We start from the raw sequence: 19821 nt of genomic DNA, 5'->3' as shown, positions 1-19821 counted from the left end.
CCTATATGTACATTGTGAAACATGGTGAATATGCTGTATATTTAAATGAATTTGTGTTTTGTATGAGTGAATTCAGTAGTGCGGTCGTTCTCTGATTTCCACAGGCGGGTTTTCCCCCCAAACAGACAGGGAAGTTTATGGTTGGCCTTCATCACCACAGCAACTGTGCAGGAATCTGGTTTTCTAATGGCCTTGCACCAGGGCGGGAAATCGACTGGCTGCTTTCCTCTAGAGATGACGGACAAGAACAATGAGCTTCAACATCAGCTGCATCAGAGTGCTTATAGTCATGTAAGTATGCGCCTCTGAAACTCACTGTTCGCAGCAGCCCACTCCAAAAGGCTCGAAACACACACACTGGAAACATTCGTCATTTATCCAGGCCTCCCCGATGTCAAATACACGGCCATTGTGCTCACAGCTGGCTGCAGCGAAACGGTGATGCACAATCAGCTTGTAACACTCCAAAGAGAAAGGAAAACTTGAAATCGCATCATATGACCCCTTTAACACTTTCAGTCACACATCATGTTTAGCCCAACCTATATTGTATTGTTTACTCCACTTTACCTTTTGCGTTGAAGTTGCATTCTCCACTGCTGAATACTCCATGACAGAGCTGAAGGATGCTAACCACGCAAAACACAGCTTGTAAAACCTTCATCTCGTTTGTCTGCATGTCTAGAAGAAAAAAATGGAGGGTAAATGAGCAACTATAGATTTATTCTGAGTTGTTTGAATTATTGGGTTCAGCTGCTCTGAGCTACCAGTGATATTTTTGTGTTTTTAATTGCAGAAAAAGAAAGATTTGCATCAAAATAATTATAAGCCATTTGATTTCACTGATGATAGGATATTTACAATCAGGAGGGCTTTTATTACGTTTAAAAATGTTTTTAGGAAAAATTAACGTGTGCTTTAAAAATACTTATAGGATTGTGTGGCATTGTTGGTTATTTCAAAATAAAGTGTTATATTTAATCTAAGCAAATGCAGCACAAACAGCATTAATAGATTTTTTTTGTTGCTTTGTTCTTGTTATCAAAAGGTTAGATCACATTATTATTGTTGTTACATGGTGGATAAAAGTAGCATTTATTCCGTACAGCAAAAATAAATTTTTAATTGATTCCTATTTATAATTTCTCATCTTTTCTCCCCCCCATAGTAGCATATAGCTGTGTATTTGGAATACATTACCAAGCCAGATATTATTTAAAAGAAAGCTATTAACTTCTAATTTTATTTTAATCTTTTATTGTCATTATAAAGTGGGTTTCATTTTTATACTTATATTAATTATGGTATTTTTATTTGTTTTCATGTGATGTGTTTGGTGACTTTTTTTTTTTATTATTATTATTGTAAAGCACTTTGTACTGCATTCCTTGTACACTGTCAGAAAAAAAGTGCAAAAAATGTACCTGTACAACAGCTTGTCACTGGGGCTGTACCCTCAAAGGGACATCTTTGTACCTTAGAGTAGTAATAAGTACCCTTAAGGTAGTAATATGTACTGTTATGGTGCTATTATGAACCCTTTATATGGGTAAAGAAGGTACAAATGTGTTCTTTGGGGGTTCTGCTGCAGTGACAAGCTGTTGTACCCATAAAAGTAAAATTTTTGCACCTTTTTTTCTCAGAGTGTATTAAAGGTGCTATACAAATAAAGTTTAATATTATTAATATTATTTCACATATTATGTTCTTAATAATGTCTTTTGAAAGTTGGTTATCCTTTTAGCGTCACATTGTTAAAGAGATAATATAAAAAGGAAAACAAATCAGTTTCTTACCTTTCAGGATTCTTCCTTTTTCCCTCGTTTCCTGTTTTCGTGCTCTGTCCTCGTCTGGTGTTCTCTGTCTGGAAATGTGTTCATGTGTTCTCCCTGATGCTCTGTCATACAGCAGCTTTATATACCTGCATTTCTCTCCTCTCGTCTTCACCACTCCCCCACTCTGTCATTTATGTTTATCCTCACTCTATTGCTCTCTTTTCTTTCTTTCTGTGCACACAGAATGTTTTACTGCTGATAAGATGAGTGAACCTAAATTGCCTAAATTACTAAGTTTTCTATTGTTATATTATATTATATTATATTATGTATTTTTACAACCTTAATTGACAAAAAAATGAGTAAATTGCCTTCAGGAACTCCAAAACATTGCATATTTGTATGAATGTAACTCTTTTTATATTATTATATTATATTATATTATATTAAAACTACATTAGCTTCAGCAACGCATATTTGTACTCTATATGAGTCTTGTTACAAGTTAAATGTCTTTTCTTCATTTAGATATTGCTTTTTCAGTGGTTACATAATTGTAACAAAGGTGTCTGCTTCTGGTTTATGCTTACCTCATACATTGCCTTTTCAGAGGTCAGAGGTCACATTATAACTCTTAGATGCTGATGATATTTGACTTGACATCGGAGAGGTCACTCACTGGATTGTATTTAATCATCATGGTTGACGTCACTGTCTGAGTCTGCATGTGTGTGTTAAACAGCATCTGTACACATGGTATTGGCTGCATGCACACAGATAACATGCTGTTGTGTGTTCCATACACATGCACACACATGCAAACATGCCTGCAGAGTATTTGACGTCATTGATCGCTCTTACAACCTCTGTGTCTGACTGAATGTATTTCTTTGTCATTCATTAGTGAATATGGAAATCTATTACAATCTTTCTGGATGTTTGTTGTTATGGCAGTGAGATGTGGATAAACGTATTAGCTCAGGGGCTTCAGATAGCCGAGTGTAAAGAGATGATTGGGAAGACAAGATTGTGTTTGTTCAATTGTCTTTTATTGTCTGTCTCGTCTCAATCTTTACAGCGCTGCTAATGCAAACACACCTGCAGCTCAGTATATTGTTGTACACACACATTCATACTAACCTCTCTTGCTACAAACTCTTTATGCTAATTATAAGCATAACATATAACAGTTTTAGCCAAGTGTGCACAGTGATGAATGTTTTGGAACTTTTAATAAAGTACACTACCTTTCAAAAATGTTGGGTCAGTAAAATTTTCTTAACGTTTTTGAAAGAAGTCTCTTAGACTCACAAAGGCTGCATTTATTTGATAAAAAAAATACAGTAAAAACAGAAACATTGTGAATTTTTTTTAAACCTTTCACATAAAACTACGACAAATTATTTAAAAAATCTGTTAGAAATGTTCTATTCCGTTCTGTTGTACTAAGTACAAGTCTCATCTAGATTTGAAAACCGCATTGTTTTAAGAAGTCACTCCTGTTCTGCTTGGTCTAAACTGTCTTATATTTCCTGTTTCCAAGCACATCGCTCTCAATAAAAAGTTTCAGTTTGGTTTGCAAACCTCGACTGCTGGCAGCAATGGTAAGTGCCTTTAAAACTGATTTTTAAAAATAAAAATCACTTTCTGTTTGGTTTCTAAATATTTTTTTTCACTAAAATGTTGCATTTGGAAGATTTCATGCTTTGAGACTAGGAAAAACATAATTAAGCAATGCTGGCAAACAGTCACCATACCGTTCAGAACAGATCGAAACTAAATATTTCTGAATATTCATAACATTTAAAAAATGTCATTTTTACAGATGTCTGAAGAAAATCAAAGTGAATGGTAATACTCCTTATATTTTAGATACCAGTGAAATCATTTTTGCTCCTTTTTCATCATGCAGCGTCACAGGACATGCATGATAATTCATATTTAATGTATTATATGATGGAGTTGTTTGGAACATTTTCTGTCCCTGGTTGATTTTCTACAGCATTACAGTGAGAATCGGACATTCACTGAACGAGGCTGAGAAGAACCATGTGACCAGCAGGAGAGAATCAGCTCTGGAGTGTCTTAAAAGACATGAGATACATTGTAGCCTGGTAAGTGTATTTCAGCTTTTCCCAGACTAATTAATTTTGCAGTTTGTAAGCCATTTAAACTCATTTTATTGTTAATAAAAAAGTGATAAATTAGTGGTTTATTTCATCCTGACCCTGTAAATGAACCGGAATGAATTATATAAAACATGATTACAGAATGTTAAAACCCTGACAATCAAGTGCAAATATAGAGAGCAGTTCTGTTGTTGGGAAATGTCTTTCTTGGAAGGGTTTGGGCAGGTCATCTTGACAAAGCCAAATTCATTCTTTGATGACTGAACTCCTCACAGAAGAGGGGGCATTTTTTATATAGTCACTTCATAAATGTGGTGTTTACTCTTTACAGGAAGAGATGCCCAACATCGCACTGGTGGCTTCAGGAGGAAGTGAAAGAGCGATGTTGGGTTTGCTGGGATCACTGCTTGCACTGTTTCAAGATGATCTGTTGGACTGCGTGCTGTATCTTGCTGGACTCTCTGGATCGACCTGGTAAGTGAACAAACACGTGAACTCCGATTTAGCTCATCAGATCCAGCTGAATGTAAACAAATGCTGAACCTCTTTTTCTTCATAAGGTGCATGGTGTCTTTATACAAAGAGCCTAATTGGTCCAGCAAGCTGGAAAAAGTGAAAGAAGACATTAAAAATAAACTTGGTGGAAACATCAGTTTCAAGGAAAAATTTAAAAAACTCAAAAAATACTACAGAGAAAAAGACAACTTCAGTTTGACAGACTTCTGGGCAGTGCTATATATAACCATGATTGTGAAAGAGGTGAGAGCAGTAATCTTGTTTGCATAATTTAAGCACTACGGCATGAAATGCTGTGATTTGATGTTATATTAAAAATAGTCACAGCTAAATGGTGTTTTGGGTATGATACACAGTAGAGTAACTGCATGCCACCCGTGGTGTAAAAAGTTTTCTACATGTTTTTAGGCAAATCAACATGATTAATACTTGTATGTCAAATATTAACATAAGTGGAGCACTGTACTGACATTGAATTGTTCTGTGGATTTTCATTTACATTTCATCCAGATTATATTAAAATCAGTTAGGTAGCTCAACTCAAAGTGGGTTACTTCAGACTTTGCAGCATTACAAGACACATCACAAATGAACATTATATATTATACTGTATAAATATATAACTCACGTAAGCTGCATTTATTTGGTCAAATATAGAGTAAAAACAACAATATTGTGGAATATTATTACAATTTCAAATAACTGTTTACTACTTTAATGTAATTTATTCCTGTGATAGCGAAGCTGAATTTTCAGTAGACATTGCTCCAGTCTTCAGTGTCACATGATCCTAAATCATACTAATATGCTGATTTTCTGCTCAAGAAACATTTCTTATTATCAGTGTGGAAACTGCTACATTTTTTTCAGGATTTTTTGATGAGTAGAAAGTTCAAAAGAACAGCATTTATTACAAATAGAATTTATTTGGTAACAATGTAAATATATTTTCTGTCACTTTTAATAAATGTAATGTGTCCTCACTGAATGTATATATATATATATATATACGCGCACACACACTATATTTAAGTATTTGAGCTGATTTTTTTCTACAGATAGATGAGCAAACTTTCTCTGATCTGAGAAGCAAACAGAGCACAAAAGATCCTTATCCCATCTACACCGTGATTGATAAGCAGAGCCATGAGGATAAACTAGATGCAGGTAATATCAGTATGTTTGTATGTTTGTATACTGTGCCTGTGACTTACAGTGTTCTGTCATAGATACGTTTGTTGAGATCACGCCACATGAGACTGGCTACTCCATCACCGGGGCCTTTGTAGATACTTCCAGTTTCGGAAGTCAGTTTGACCAAGGAGCTCAAATAAAAGACCAGCCCGAGATGGACATGATGTTCCTGCAAGGTGAACTGAAACAACACATCTCCTGGTCATCAGTCTATTTTGTTGGTTGCTGAATTAGTTTTTTTTTTTTTGCAGGTCTCTGTGGTAGTGCTCTTGCTAGCATTGAGAAAATACTAGAGGAACTGTTAACTTTAATCAAAGGTAAGTTCACTTGTTATTAATATTTGATCAAAATACAGTATGCATATTAAAAACTATAAATTATTTGATCAAAAATAAATGTTCTATTTTAATATACTTTAAAGTGTCATTTATTTCTGTGATGTTGCAAAACATAAAGATACCTGTTCTTTTTAGATTTAATTTCGGGTGAGTTAGACATGATGGGTGACTATGCGTCTTCAGACATAAAACAAACAGACATTCGCTCCCTCAGCGCTCCACATGCTGACGAGGCTGGCCAAGTGCTTTTGAATCTTGTGGAAGTGAATCGTCTGGTTTTAAGAGAGGAGGATCCTTCATCTCATATTACATTCCTGAACGACTTACTGAGAGGTATCCATCACATTACTAATAGATTTAAGCTAAGCATAGGAGTAATAACAGGCTGCTTTGAAGGATGTATTGTAAATTTACACATTTTGTTACCTGAATGAAGACTGTAGGTGATGTGTGCTTATTCAGTGCATGATCTAATTATGCTATATATTTCAGGAAATCTGCAGCAAGATAAACATGAGAACTTGTTCACCATGTCAAAGAAAATGAACAAGAAGACCGTTAAGGAATACACACTATATATATGCGACCTGCAGACATCCTGGAATCTGACATGTGAGTTTTTCTTTTATGCATAGTCTGGGACTCAAAACCCACTTTAATTGTAATCTATTCTGTAATTTATTTCTATAATAGATATTGTGATCAGAGGAGTAAGAAAAGCCAGCTTAATTAGTTATTTTCTTATGCCGATAAGAAGGAAGGGACCCATTATGTTTTGTAATCATCCTCTTAATATAGGCAATAGGATATGGGAAAACATTGCTAAATGCATTGAGTTAGTAGTTTGCTGGGTCTGGGGCACAACATACAATTTTCTGCACAACATGACAGGTGAGTAAAATAATTATTTAATAAATGAAAACAGTATATTATTGAGTACAGCACATTGAGTTCAGTGACATTTGTAATACTGGCATTACATATCTAAATGGCCATAGACTTACTGTACTAGTACATTTAAGGTTTAGAGTGGAAGTTTCATCTCTTGGATATTTGTATTACCTTCAAATTTCTTATATTGTAACGGAATTAAATGAAAAAGAATTTTAAAACATTTTATCATCATTCCAGCGGCGGAGGTTTCTCCTTCTGTCTGTCTAGAGACAATAAGGCAATATGTTGATGCTGGGATCGCCATCAACTCACCTTTTTTACCATTGCTGAGGAGAGAGAGACACATTGATCTCATCGTTTCACTCGATTTCAGTGAAAATGACCCGTTTGAGGTGAATTAACAGCGTACGGTTTTTTCTTATTAACCTGCATAGTGCATATTTACTAATAATATTCCCTCCTTCTACACATACATAATCTTTTATGCTGTTTAAATTCATAGTCACTAACAGAAACAGCTAAAACGTGCAAAAGACTACGCATTGACTTCCCTGAAGTTCCTAAAATGTCAAAAGAAGAGAAATCTGCTCCAAAGGACTTTTATGTGTTTGAAGGCCACAATGCACCGGCTGTAATTCATATTCCTCTTTTCAACATTGTGAATTGTGAAGATAAAGGTAATGTCCAGCTATTGCTTAATGATTGTTCAATGTTTAATAATAATAATTTCTATGTTTAATAATGTATAAATGAATATAGTATATATTAATAGAGTCAAGAGAAGATAAAGGTAATGTCCAGCTATTGCTTAATGATTGTTCAATGCTTAATAATAATAATTTCTATGTTTAATAATGTATAAATGAATATAGTATATATTAATAGAGTCAAGGTTAAGAATTTTATAATCATATCATGCATAAAAGCCAAACATGAAAGCTCACAAATGTTCTAAAATGTCTGTTTTAATAGCTGAAATTAAACGTTTGAAGCATACATATACGACCTTTCAAGGTCCCTACTCCAGTGACCTGATCGAGGAACTACTGGAGAAAGCTGGATTGAACATCAAAAATAACAAAAGGAGCCTTCTGACAGAGATTAAGAAAATCATCCAAAGGAAGCAATCACATATTTGTTCCTTTTGTTGATTCTCAGGTGTGGTTTGTCACATCACAATGAAAAATTCGCTGGCATTTCTCGTTCTTGTACATTAGATGGCAGCAAAGAATAGGTGGTTAGAATGAGAGGGTTCGTTTGTCTGAGCTGTATGAGGGAGTGATAGAGACCCAAACATCAGCATATAAAAACATTTTGTAGAAAATACGTAACAAGTTATATTGAATTGTATTTTTTGTTATTTTGGTCATTGGAATGAATATAGGCCTATTAAGTTAAGTTAAGCAAGTTATTAGCCTCTAATATCTTTGAAATCAGTCAGTGGCGGACTTCTTTTATTAAAGTTATATTAAAAAGAGTCTCTCCAACACCCTTTGGCATGAAACACGATGCAGCAATTTGGCCTCAGCTAAAGCACACACACACCAAAAATATTCTGTTACCAAGTTGTAACTCTTAATTACAGCTTCTCCATGTGTCCCTCAGTTCATCACCTGCATTTGTGTGACGTTATCCTAGATTACTGCATCAGAATCAAACTAAAACGAATATTTTCAATATTTTGATTTGTTTTCCATTATATAAATCATTTGTAATGTTATACTTTAGACAGACAGGGAATAGGGTTTTGGATAGGGAATAAGTAATAAGTACAGAAGTAGAATTCTTAAGAAACAGATCTTTTTTTTTCTTTTAGTAATACCATAGTGCAATAAAGCAACATGTTTTGATATAAAGTATATGACAGTATAAACACTATCATGGCATCCACTGAGCGATGTTTTCTTTTCCAAAATCCATATCCCAAAGCAATGATGAAGATGCAAACCTACAAAATTGATATTGAAGCAACTATCATGTTTAATCAAAATGTATGCATGCTTTCATTTTATATCCAATGTTTTTAAGACCCACAATAAAACAGACTGCAAAATAATGTAGTCTTCAGCTTTCTGTGGAGAGTCTCCATACCTTAATCAAAGCAGTTTACAGTTCAGCAATAATATAACAACCAATTTATAATAGAGAATCAATAACTTTATTTATAAAACCATTTTTAAGGTTACATCATAAGGGCATCTGTAGAGATGCAGATGGTCCATGCAGTTCCTTGAGGGAATGTATAAATCCACCATTTCAAAGCTGTCGAATGGTTGCTAACCAGTTACAAATTACACTGATCTGATTAGACTTTCCCTTGAGAAAAGACTTTTTCAATGAGATAATCTGTTTAATCCTGTTATAGAATGCGGTCTTGAATTCAGACTGCTGGTTTTCTTTCCGTTATGCTTTAACTACAATTTGAATTTGAGGGCAAAGTTCCCTGTAACAAAAAAAAGAAAATACAGATATTAAAATGAATTCAAACTCTGAACTCAAGATTAATCAAGATAATTTATGTTGGTGACGAGTTTTCATATCATGAGTGCATTCATATCTAATCAGAAGAAAGACATTCTTCGAAAACTCACTTTATGGTAGGTTCTTTCTTGAGATCTTCTGCAGTGGTCTTCACATAGGCACAGACTGGACTGTGGTCCTGGAGCTTCTGCTTAAGGCCATTAATTTCTTCATTCCATTTTGTCTTTTTACCTCAAAAGATCAAGAGAGAGAACTATAAGCATCTCTTTTCTTTGTTGGTCTTTGTTTGCTTCCTTTTCATGGGTAGTTTTTTTTTTATAACCTAAACCTAAAGTATACTAAAGTTTAACATTTACTGATGCTCAAGAAGCCAACACGATAATAGCTAACTATCACAAAACAGTAGTGGATCATCCAGGTATTAAGATTCAAGGATGTGTAAACTTTTAAACGGGATCATCAGTTATTATTTTGTCTTGTGGAGTATGTGTAAACATACTGTTCAGGACAGTAAAAAATATGATTAATATGTATTATTAATATATTAAATATTTTTGAATTGTTTAATTTTGTAGAATAATGTTTTTTTCACACAGTATAAGTGGGTCTCTATACATGAAAATATTTAGCTGCCTTAATTTTCAGTTCATATCATATTTGGGGCTTTCTTGCTAAACATTAATTAATAAACATTAAACATTAAATATACCATCAATGTCACTCTTCTCCTTCTCCATGGCTGCAACATCATTACTCAACCCCGCCTATGAAACACAACACAGAGGCAGATGGTAAGAAATCAGAATAGAGCTAAACTGCAACATTTGTTACATAAAACACCGCCTCTAGTCTTAGCATGCCATGTTTCTTTAGAATTAGCCAAAGCAGATACCACAGCAAAACAACCAAATAAATGAATACATATATAAGACTGCTCGTGACCAATGATTTAATTAGTCTTAATTAGATTTGAATTTGGCTGACAGTGGTGTTGGGTATACTTGTTTGGTTACTGCCAGTTCAGCAGTTGTTAGTTTGAGTGCCATTGCTTTGCACAGCCCATATCAAACAATATGAAAATACTTTACAACACTATACCATATTGTCATGTCATATACATGACATGCAATTTTGCTAATTTTTTATGCACCAGTTTTTTTTAATTCACTCACCACTGAGTCCTTGCATGCTTTAACTTCTTTGTCCTTTTCCTCCTTAGCAGAGTTCAATTTCCCGACCTCATCCTGAAGTTCCTTGACCTCCTTATCTGGATTGTCAATTTCCTTCTGTGTGTGTTCAACTGCTAAACCGTAATTATTCAGATCTAGTTCTTTTTCTCTCACCTCTGCCTCTGAGAACTCTACTTCATTTTTTAGTTTGTTCACCAATTCCTTTTTAAAGTGTATATATCCCACCAAGCCCATGATCACAAATATTACTAAACACAGGATCAGGGACGACCATGACTTCCTCTCCATGGCTATGATGTCCAAAATATATTTTTTAATCAGCTTATAAATTGGTTTTATTCTCAAATTTCCTATCAGTGTTTTTCCCCCCCTTACATCAGTGAGGTTTTTAGTACCTTTATCTGTTTTGAGAAAAAGTGATATACATGCATGCATGAATAAGTGTTTGGTCTCTAAAAGAAAATACAAACAGAAAAACGAGGTGAAAACAATTAATTTGCAGCCATAATGTCACATAAAAAAAAACGTTTAATTTACAGTCATAAAACATTTTTAAAAATAACTGAGTCATAATGAAAATAAAAAATAATTAATTTACAGTCATAATGACACATTTTTAAAAAATATATTAAATGAAATTATTTGAATTATTATAAATGGCCTCAGTCACAGGCTCTTTTCATACCTTATAGCCTATTTCTTTTACATCCCTGTTGAAAAGAAAACTGCCTCAAGTAAACCACCCTAAGCTTTTTTGCTGGTCTTTTAGACTAGGGGTGCCCAAACTCGGTCCTGCAGGGCCGGTGTCCTGTAGAATTTAGCTCCAACCCCAAATAGACACACCTGAACCAGCTAATCAAGCTCTTACTAGGCATAGAAACGTCCCGGCAGGTGTGTCGAGGCAAGTTGGAGCTAAACTCTGCAGGACACCGCACTTCAGGACCGAGTTTGGAGACCCCTGGTTTAGACCATCCACAGCCTCGTTAAACTGTTCTTAGCTCAATCTGGTCTTAAAGGGCCCAAACACATTTAAAACCAGAAAAACGAGTAACTGTCTTATTGAAGTGCCCCTCCGATCCGAACCCGATTTCACCTGAGAGAGACTCCCTCAACATAGCAGAGACTTGTTACAAATTTTAGCACTACATTTACAAGAGCATGAATATGTCATTCAGATGAGTAGGCTATAATAATAAAACTCACCTCTGCCAGGAGCCGTACACGCACTCTGAGAGTATCTTTGCTACCACAAACAAGGGTTGCTTCGGAGTGAAAAAAATATTAAACTGACACTCACAGAACACAATATCACAGAAGCAGCATAAAACAACAAAAAATACCAAAAGTAAAATAATTGTCCCTCTGTCTTTTTTTCTGTTATAGCCTACTACCGTAATTGTTACTTTTCCTTCTCATTCATTCACAGAAGACCGGTCTGACTAGTTAAGCAAGAAGTTTCATTTCTGTTTTTTTTTTTTTAATAGCTTTTTCTCATTCCAATGACAGGCTAGTGGCCGATTTAAAAAAAAATCATGTTGGTTTAGCCTATCACCGCCATCAAGAGACATACGACCAACATAACAGTCTGCTGTTTTTTTCTTTCATGTTTTTTTATTGCTTTTCTTTTTTTTATTGCTGTGCATGATTACCTTTTTTTAATTTAATTTTGCAGTGTCTAATTAATTTTTATGTCGTTCAGGTCTTGATTGAACTTTACTCCTTAGATCAGTGTTTTTTTTAAACTCAGCCTTATTGTACTCTTGAAGTCTTGAATTGATGAATGTAAGCTGGCTGTGAAAACCCTTGTCCTTCCTCAAACTTCAATGAGGCCTGCAGCGGCTAATATTTACATAGTGAAAACAACTGTGGCTATGTGTACACAAGCGTGAGTGAACGGTTGGCACACAGGCTGCTATATAACATCATATGCCACCTGTGCTATTCTGGTCTTCCGGACTTTAATACCTTGAACAGCAGCTAAGGAATTTTCAAGAAACATGCTTTCAAGACCTTCAAGGAAATTGCACCAATGCACCTCAGGTCTGCCATCTACAGATCACACAGACCACAGCTCAATCTCGGTGTAGACATTCAGGTTAATCCACATGTCTGTGGAGATTTAAAACCTGATATAGAAAATAATCAGAGATAAATTACCCTGTTTGTTTATTATTATTAATAATATTATTATTTATTCGCTTCTTATTTATAAATTCCTAATTAAATAATTGCATAATATAAGCCTATTGTTTTACATTCCAAAATGTCATTCTGAAATCAGAAAAAAGCAGATCAAATACACACATTTTCTGTTACTGATATAGCTTTCTAAATCCTTCCATAATAGTACAGTGTTATTAATGATCTAATCGACTCCTACACCACGACAGTGACTCGCCCAGTGGCTTGTGGCTTTATCTGTTTGTTCTATCAATGGTGTATGACAATGGCGTATTTGTAAAGGTAGTAAAAAATATATATATAATTTTTACAATTACTTTCTGTGGTGCAGGAATGACTTAACTTAGCTTGGTGGAAATGTACAGTTCGTTCATAGAGCAACTGTAAATTTGCATCCATAGAGATATTTGAACTAGACTAGTATCATTTGCAGCGATATTAACCCTATATTCTTACCACTACTATATGTTTGCAGTGCTGAGGGCTATTGTAACATGCCGTCCCACAGTACTGGTTCATACATAAATGCTTTGGAGTTGCAACTGGATCCAAAAACTGACCTTTTGTCGTTTTGTAATATGAAACGCACCACATTCTTTATCCCTACAGCTTGTGGCCTTAACTCCTTCTTCTAACTTTCACAACTAGGTGATGATCTGCACCACACCTTGTTTTGCTTTTACCTGCAATCAAAACACCACTGCTGAAGGGTTGCATTACATTCTGTTGCTGTTTTTGTTTGTTTGTCCTTTGTTTAGTCATTCTTTTACTATCATTTTCACCAGAGACAAACTACAGTCATGGCCAAAAGTTTTGGCAGTGACATAAATGTTGTGTTTTGCAAAGTTTGTTGCTTCAGTATTTTTAGATTATTTTTCCACATTTTTCTATGGCATGCTGAAAAACAAGCAAAAGTTTTTAAGGCTTTTATTGGCAAAAAAATATAATGAGTCAATATTTACAGAGTTGACCCTTGTTCTTCATAACCTCTGCAATTCGCTCTGGCATGCTGGATATTATAGCTTCTTGCCCAAATCCTGACTGATGGCAATCTATTCTTGCCTTATTAGTACTCGGAGTTGATCACAATTTGTGGACTTCTGCTTGTCCACTCGCCTTTTGAGGACTTGACCACAGGTTCTCTATGGGATTGAGATCCGGGGAGTTGCCTGGCTACGGATCCAACATTTTCAATGTAATGATCTTCGAGCCACATCTTTATCACTCTTGCTATGTGACATGGTGCTCCATCATGCTGGAAAATGCATGGATCATCACCAAATTGCTCATGGATCGTTGGAAGAAGTCGCTCTTGCAGGACGTTTTGATACCATTCTTTATTCATGACAGTGGTTTTGGGCAGAATTATGAGAGACACATGGATGGTCTCAGGATGCTTCACTGTTGGCACTTCACAGGACTCATGATAGCGTTCACCTTTTCTTCTCTGAACAATCGATTTTCCAGATGTCCCAAACAGTCGGAAGGGAGCTTCATCAGAGAAAATAACTTTGCCTGAAGACTTCTTCACTGCAGTCGAACCTCTCTCCTTGAAGTTCTTGATGATACGGTAAATGGTTCTTTCAGGTTCAATATTTTTTGTAGCAATTTCCTTGCATGTGAGGACATTTTGATGCAAAGAGATGACGGCTGCACATGTTTACGAGGTAACCATTGCTAACAAGAACACAATGATTGGAAGTGCTTCTTCCCTCCTTTTATAGCAATCAGTCTGCTCTTACAATCTAATTAGTATGATATCAAAATCATGATAGTGATTTTACCTGACTAGTACTCATTCACACTTTCACATGTGCTGCTGATATGATTAGTCAATTATTGTTAGCTGGTCATTTTGTGTCAGGATAAAAAAACAATGAAATTAGTTTTTTTGTAAAAAGTTAAAAAAAAAAGAAGTTTTGAGCAATTATTTAAAATGCATCTGATCACTCTTCACAATAATCTAGAAACAATGTGAATGAACACCACAACAGCTTAAGCAGCAAACTTTGCAAAACACAAAATTTATGTCACTGCCAAAACTTTTGGCCATGCCTGTACTGGACATCAAGAGGCGGTGGACTATGTTTCTACATAAATGAAGGTTGGTATTCAGAAGAAGATGTTCTCCTAATTTAGAGGCACTCTTCGTAAACTGTGAACCTTTCTACCTGCCACGGGAGTTTTCCTCGTTCATTCTTGTGAAATTACTTCCCTCCGGAAGTGTTTTAATGACTAAACCTAAATTCTCCTCCCCTTTCACATCTGTTGTAATAATTTTAATTTATATTTTACCTTTGCAGTTTAAATAAACCATACATGTCATATATTTCAAACAGGGCATCTTGCTTTATTAATATTTATTATGAATGTCTTAAATAACAAACTTTAACAACATAAGGGCAAATCCCTTTAGCGCAGCTGATGAAGTGACGCTAAAGGGAGCGAGGATATATCATTTCACTTGATTCAATTCCTTCAGCCTCGCGTCTTTCCCTTGCGTACTTCCCTCGCATCCTGAAGGGGTGGAGCTAAGACGTGAGGAAAGGAAACGAGGATGCACAAATAAGAATTGAGAAGCACCCTAGGTCAAGTGAAACATGCGGGGAAAAAAAAAACTAAAAGTCCATGATCGTGACACAAAGGAGATCAGAGTGGCTAAAAAAAAAACTACTCTGAAAAGCTGAAAGAACAGTTTTCAGCCAACGACCCAGCATCCGTATGGACTGGTCAGGAAGATCAAGTACATGACACCACCCCACAGTCTGTAGACACATACAAACGGGTCTTCAGAAAACAGAAATCTTCAGAAAAAAAAAAAAGAAAGCTTCAGGCCCAGATGGTGTATCACCTGCCTGTCTAAAAGTCTGCGCTGACCAACTGGCCCCCATCTTCACATAGATCTTCAACAGATCACTTGAGCTGTGTGAAGTTCCCTGCTGCTTCAAACGCTCCACCATCATTCCGGTCCCCAAAAAAACCAAAATCACTGGACTTAATGATTACAGACCTGTCGCTCTCATGTCTGTAGTCATGAAGTAATTTGAAAGACTGGTCCTGGCCTGAATTGAATAAGAATGAATATTTAGAAATATTCTTGCTGTTGTTTTTATATTATTTTGAGTTATTGTGTAATTACAATCCATCAAATATATTTTTAATGTTATATTTTACACAAATTAGAGAATGGGGTTTTGGATAGGGAGAATTGTATGTAGAAATTTAGAATTCTTAAGAAACCAATCTTTTTATTTTAGAAATATAACATATAGAACATTGTAATATAAAATATATGTATATTATATATAGATATTTAATCGCTGTCCTTTCGGTCTTATTGAAGTGCCCCTCCAATCCAAACCCGATTTCACGAGGGCTAAAATCTTAAATATTGTGCCTTTAAATATGTGCATTATTCCATGAAAACACTAAAAACGTCATCCTTTTACATGTGTAGTTTATGTTTGCAAATAGATTAAGTATAGATAAAGACGTTTATATGATTAATATATCTGTTATAAATATGTAAGTAAACTGAATGTCTTATTGAAATAAACCTACATAAGTTCCTGCTTATGTGACCCGATGATGTCACAGCAGTTGTAATATCTTCACACAATCCTGACACATATCTTACATGACTTGAATTTCGGAAATATGATTTTGTGTATTTTTTGGTGAATTTTTGAAATATTCAAATCTATATAAGTTACTGGTCATGTGACCTCATGTTGCCACGCCCACTGCATTATATTCATAAACATGTTTCACACATTGTACATTCATATCTTTTTCTTTTGAATATATATTTGCTGTTTTTAGACAATTATTTAAGTCAAGTGACCTGATATTGTTACACAAGGCCGGTTTATATTCACAAACATTTCTCATACAAAAATATTTACATTACGAAATTATGCTTCCCTCATTTGAACAGGACCGCTGTCCCTCCGACTAGAACATCCAACAAAGCGTCTGAATAATCAAAAACTGGAAACATTTTGTCTGGTGTGTGTGTTGCCTTATGTTCAGTAGTTCGTCTCTGGTAAAACATGACTAAACACAAAACAAACAAACAAAAACAGCAAAAGAACAGGAGGAGCTCCACACCGTGGCAGCCATACATGGTGCCATCATCCTATCACAGATCAGATCAGCACCTAGAGATGACTTCTACAGCCCTGAATGTCAGCGCAGACCATTTCATCTAGACAAAGAGACTAGACTAGAGACAGATCCCCTGTGAAGATCCCGTCGGCCATCGGCCACAAGAACCAGACGAGTCCTCTGCTCAATCTGACGTGTTTTGCAGCCTGGAATTAAATCACACCATGCTGGTTTCGTCTGGCCAGAGGAGAACTGGCTCACAACTGAGTTTGGTTTCTCCCAAGGTTTTTTTCTCCATTAATGTCACCGATGGGGTTTGGTTCCTTGCCACTGTCGCCTTTGGCTTGCTTAGATGGGGACACAATTTCTGGCAATATTGTTGACTTGACTGCACAGACACTATTGGAAGAGAACTGACATTACTGAATCAACAATGAACTGACTTGAACTGACTGTTTTCTATTGTCCAAGAGTATTATCAGCACAGGTTTTTCGTGTTTAACACTGTAAAGCTGCTTTGACACAACCTGTATTTTATAAAGTGCTATATAAATAAAAGTGTCTTGACGTGTGTCAGGATTGTGTGAAGATATTACAACTGCTGTGACATCATCAGGTCACATGACCAGGAGGTTATATAGATTTTTATATTTGAAAAATTCATTTAAAAAAAGACAAAATCATATTTCCAAAATCGAAGTCGTGTATGGTGTGTCAGGATTTCGTGAAGATATTACAACTGGCGTGACATCATCGGGTCACATGACCAGGAAGTTATATAGATTTGTATATTTGAAAAATTCATTAAAAAAACAAGACTAAAACAAGTTCAATTAAACAAATAATGTTACGTTGGTTCAACAAATCATAATTTGTTTAATTGAATTTGTTTTACTCTTGTTGTATGGACCTGAACTAATTGCGTGGAAAAGGTTTTCTTAAAGGCACAATATGTAAGATTTTTTTTTTTAAATATCCAAAAACCACTATAACAGTGTTATATATTTTGCTGACTTGTGTACTTACATTATCCCAAATGTTTCAAAGAATGTTTAAATCCAGAGAAATAAGCAATTTTAACTAGTGATACGGACCGTGTCCATAGTGTCATTGTGTTGCCTGCCAATGACGTCATAACCCCTCGATTTCCGGTTTTGTTTTGTAGAAAACATGGAAACGCCAAAGATGCTTTAATATGTTGTGCGTTTTAATAGACCGGTGACGACCGCACAGAGTAGCATTATAACAGAACTTTCAAATGTATCTAGTATGATAAAACAGCGCTGCTTTACCCCACATACACACGCCCGGAAGGAGCGGAAGCGGTCCAATGTGGCATAATAAAAGCTCCACTGCTTTCGAGCCGTGTGTCACGCTCGTTCAGCGGCCTAGTTTCGCTTCGAATGCTTCCAGCCTCAACCTGCTTCATTCTACTACGTTAATAAATCATTAGCTCATCCATGAACATGATTTCTGCCCGAGTCCCGTCAGATTGCATCGGCTGTGGGGATGAAGATGACAACTCCCATGATTCCACACTTAGTCACGGCGTCATCAAACTACGCCTTTGCTTCTTTGTTTATTTTGAATACGCTCCCTCCAGCGGCGACAATTACATATTGTGCCTTTAACCAAGTTTATTGTGGATTTTGCACTTTTGAGACACTCCCTAACTTGACTTGCCCAAATGGGGGTCGTTGTGAAGAATTTTTCACTTCTGATGCTAAAACAATTACATAATCGAATAATATTATTGTTAATTTTACTTTTAAATGTGATCTGAACGTGATACAGCATGACTATTATGCGATTACATAAAAATTTATGCTGAAGAAAAGATCGAATGTCTAACGATCGTCCAACATAAAACCAACTTTACCGCACCACCATGTATGTGATGATCTGCACCACACCTTGTTTTGCTTTTATCTGCAATCAAAACACCATTACTGAAGGGTATGCGTTAAAGTCTGGATTTTATGCTGCATTCCAGCAGATAAACTAAGTGTAATCAGTCTATGAGAAAAACTTTCCTGTAAAGTTGGAAAACTGGCTTCCTCTCTAATGTCATTCAGCATTGTCTATTTCAATGATGTGATATCTAATTGTTTAATATCCAAATTAACCCTTGTGCAGTGCTGAAAATCCTTTACCTGAGTTGGTGTTCCTTGTCAAAAATGATCAGCCTTTTAAAAATGTCTTGTATATCTGTCATTATTCTATATTATCACCAAATCTTCTTTCAGTTAGCACAGGTTTTGTATTTTATAATGGTTTGGAACTCATTGATCTGAGTTTATGCACCTCAGTTTTTGAGTGAAAAAGGCATTATTTGTGGTTAAATTTGGGAATGTTCACTCAAAAACGGAGGTGTATAGGCTCAGATCATTGAGATATATGATCAATCAGTTCCAAAAAGAATTTAAAAAAATATATATTTATGAATATTATTGGTAAAGTATTCATTAAATGACAGAAATAAGTAGTTGTTTCTAATTTCAGATGAATGACGAGAGTTGGTTTGGCCCTGCAACTGAACAATGATGTTTAATCTCAACTGGAAATATCATGGTCACTGAGAAAGTACATCCGAAGATTTTACAAATAATACGGTAAGTATTATTTAATGTTATAGCACATCTGTATTAAACCAAGCTGTGCAACACAGAAATTAATTGATGATTATCACGATCCACAGATTACAAATACTAAAGTGAATGCTCTTATTGTCTGGTTGCAACCTAACAAAAATTACCAGCACAATATTGCACCACTAGAGGGCACATGAATCCCACCAACCAGCTTGAAGGACACAATCATGCCCATTGTAAGTGGAAATACATTATCAGTTCGCTCGACACATCCTCTTTTTACTGTACAGTATTTTCCAGAAGAAACCATAGTAATATTTTCTCAATTTTTCTGCAATAAAATGGGAGGTAAAAAGAATCAATAAAAATAAAAAGTAAAGCGCCAACAAAAATCCCAGATCCTGCATATTGTATATATATATATA

General features: G+C 35.4%; 3 protein-coding genes across 4 annotated transcripts; 1 reads left to right on the top strand and 2 right to left on the bottom strand.

Moving 5' to 3' along the window:
- Positions 1-1874, bottom strand: LOC107739536 (prostate-associated microseminoprotein-like). The gene is made up of 4 exons (XM_016551684.1): positions 1797-1874; positions 571-681; positions 317-425; positions 1-228 (listed from the first exon to the last, which is right to left on the bottom strand). Exons 2-4 carry the CDS (start codon positions 677-679, stop codon positions 42-44), a joined length of 405 nt encoding a protein of 134 aa, XP_016407170.1. The 5' UTR covers positions 680-681; positions 1797-1874; the 3' UTR covers positions 1-41.
- A 1446-nt stretch (positions 1875-3320) lies between these two features.
- pla2g4c (phospholipase A2, group IVC (cytosolic, calcium-independent)) lies at positions 3321-8008 on the top strand. 2 transcript variants are annotated; one of them, XM_016551681.1, is made up of 14 exons: positions 3321-3379; positions 3601-3626; positions 3778-3889; positions 4236-4378; positions 4465-4663; positions 5479-5587; positions 5650-5790; positions 5866-5931; positions 6088-6285; positions 6445-6564; positions 6751-6843; positions 7084-7238; positions 7349-7523; positions 7819-8008. In XM_016551681.1, the coding sequence occupies exons 1-14, from the start codon at positions 3377-3379 to the stop codon at positions 7995-7997; spliced, it is 1719 nt and encodes a 572-aa protein (XP_016407167.1). In that variant the 5' UTR covers positions 3321-3376; the 3' UTR covers positions 7998-8008. The 2 variants fall into 2 exon arrangements, with proteins under 2 accessions (XP_016407167.1, XP_016407168.1); XM_016551682.1 differs by lacking the exon at positions 6751-6843.
- Positions 8009-9217: 1209 nt separating this feature from the next.
- Positions 9218-11959, bottom strand: LOC107739535 (uncharacterized). Its single transcript, XM_016551683.1, has 5 exons — positions 11721-11959; positions 10500-10969; positions 10037-10091; positions 9438-9558; positions 9218-9289 (listed from the first exon to the last, which is right to left on the bottom strand). The coding sequence occupies exons 2-5, from the start codon at positions 10950-10952 to the stop codon at positions 9250-9252; spliced, it is 669 nt and encodes a 222-aa protein (XP_016407169.1). The 5' UTR covers positions 10953-10969; positions 11721-11959; the 3' UTR covers positions 9218-9249.
- Between the last annotated feature and the right edge of the window lie 7862 nt (positions 11960-19821).

The sequence above is a fragment of the Sinocyclocheilus rhinocerous genome, unplaced genomic scaffold (assembly GCF_001515625.1).
Source record: "Sinocyclocheilus rhinocerous isolate Xijiao unplaced genomic scaffold, SAMN03320098_v1.1 scaffold314, whole genome shotgun sequence".
Lineage (NCBI taxonomy): Eukaryota > Metazoa > Chordata > Actinopteri > Cypriniformes > Cyprinidae > Sinocyclocheilus > Sinocyclocheilus rhinocerous.
The sequence above is the reverse complement of the archived record's forward strand: the minus strand, read 5'-3'. Positions and strand labels throughout refer to the sequence as shown.

Coding starts and splice junctions, on each gene's coding strand:
- pla2g4c (XM_016551681.1), top strand. Junction 4,379..4,464: donor GGACTCTCTGGATCGACCTG/GTAAGTGAACAA, acceptor TTTCTTCATAAG/GTGCATGGTGTCTTTATACA. Junction 5,588..5,649: donor TGAGGATAAACTAGATGCAG/GTAATATCAGTA, acceptor GTTCTGTCATAG/ATACGTTTGTTGAGATCACG.
- LOC107739535 (XM_016551683.1), bottom strand. CDS start 10,952: ATGCATGCATGTATATCACTTTTTCTCAAAACAGATAAAGGTACTAAA. Junction 10,092..10,499: donor AAGCATGCAAGGACTCAGTG/GTGAGTGAATTA, acceptor TGTGTTTCATAG/GCGGGGTTGAGTAATGATGT. Junction 9,559..10,036: donor GGAGAAGAGTGACATTGATG/GTATATTTAATG, acceptor TGATCTTTTGAG/GTAAAAAGACAAAATGGAAT.
- LOC107739536 (XM_016551684.1), bottom strand. CDS start 679: ATGCAGACAAACGAGATGAAGGTTTTACAAGCTGTGTTTTGCGTGGTT. Junction 426..570: donor ATGCAACTTCAACGCAAAAG/GTAAAGTGGAGT, acceptor GTTTCGCTGCAG/CCAGCTGTGAGCACAATGGC. Junction 229..316: donor GGAGTGGGCTGCTGCGAACA/GTGAGTTTCAGA, acceptor CGTCATCTCTAG/AGGAAAGCAGCCAGTCGATT.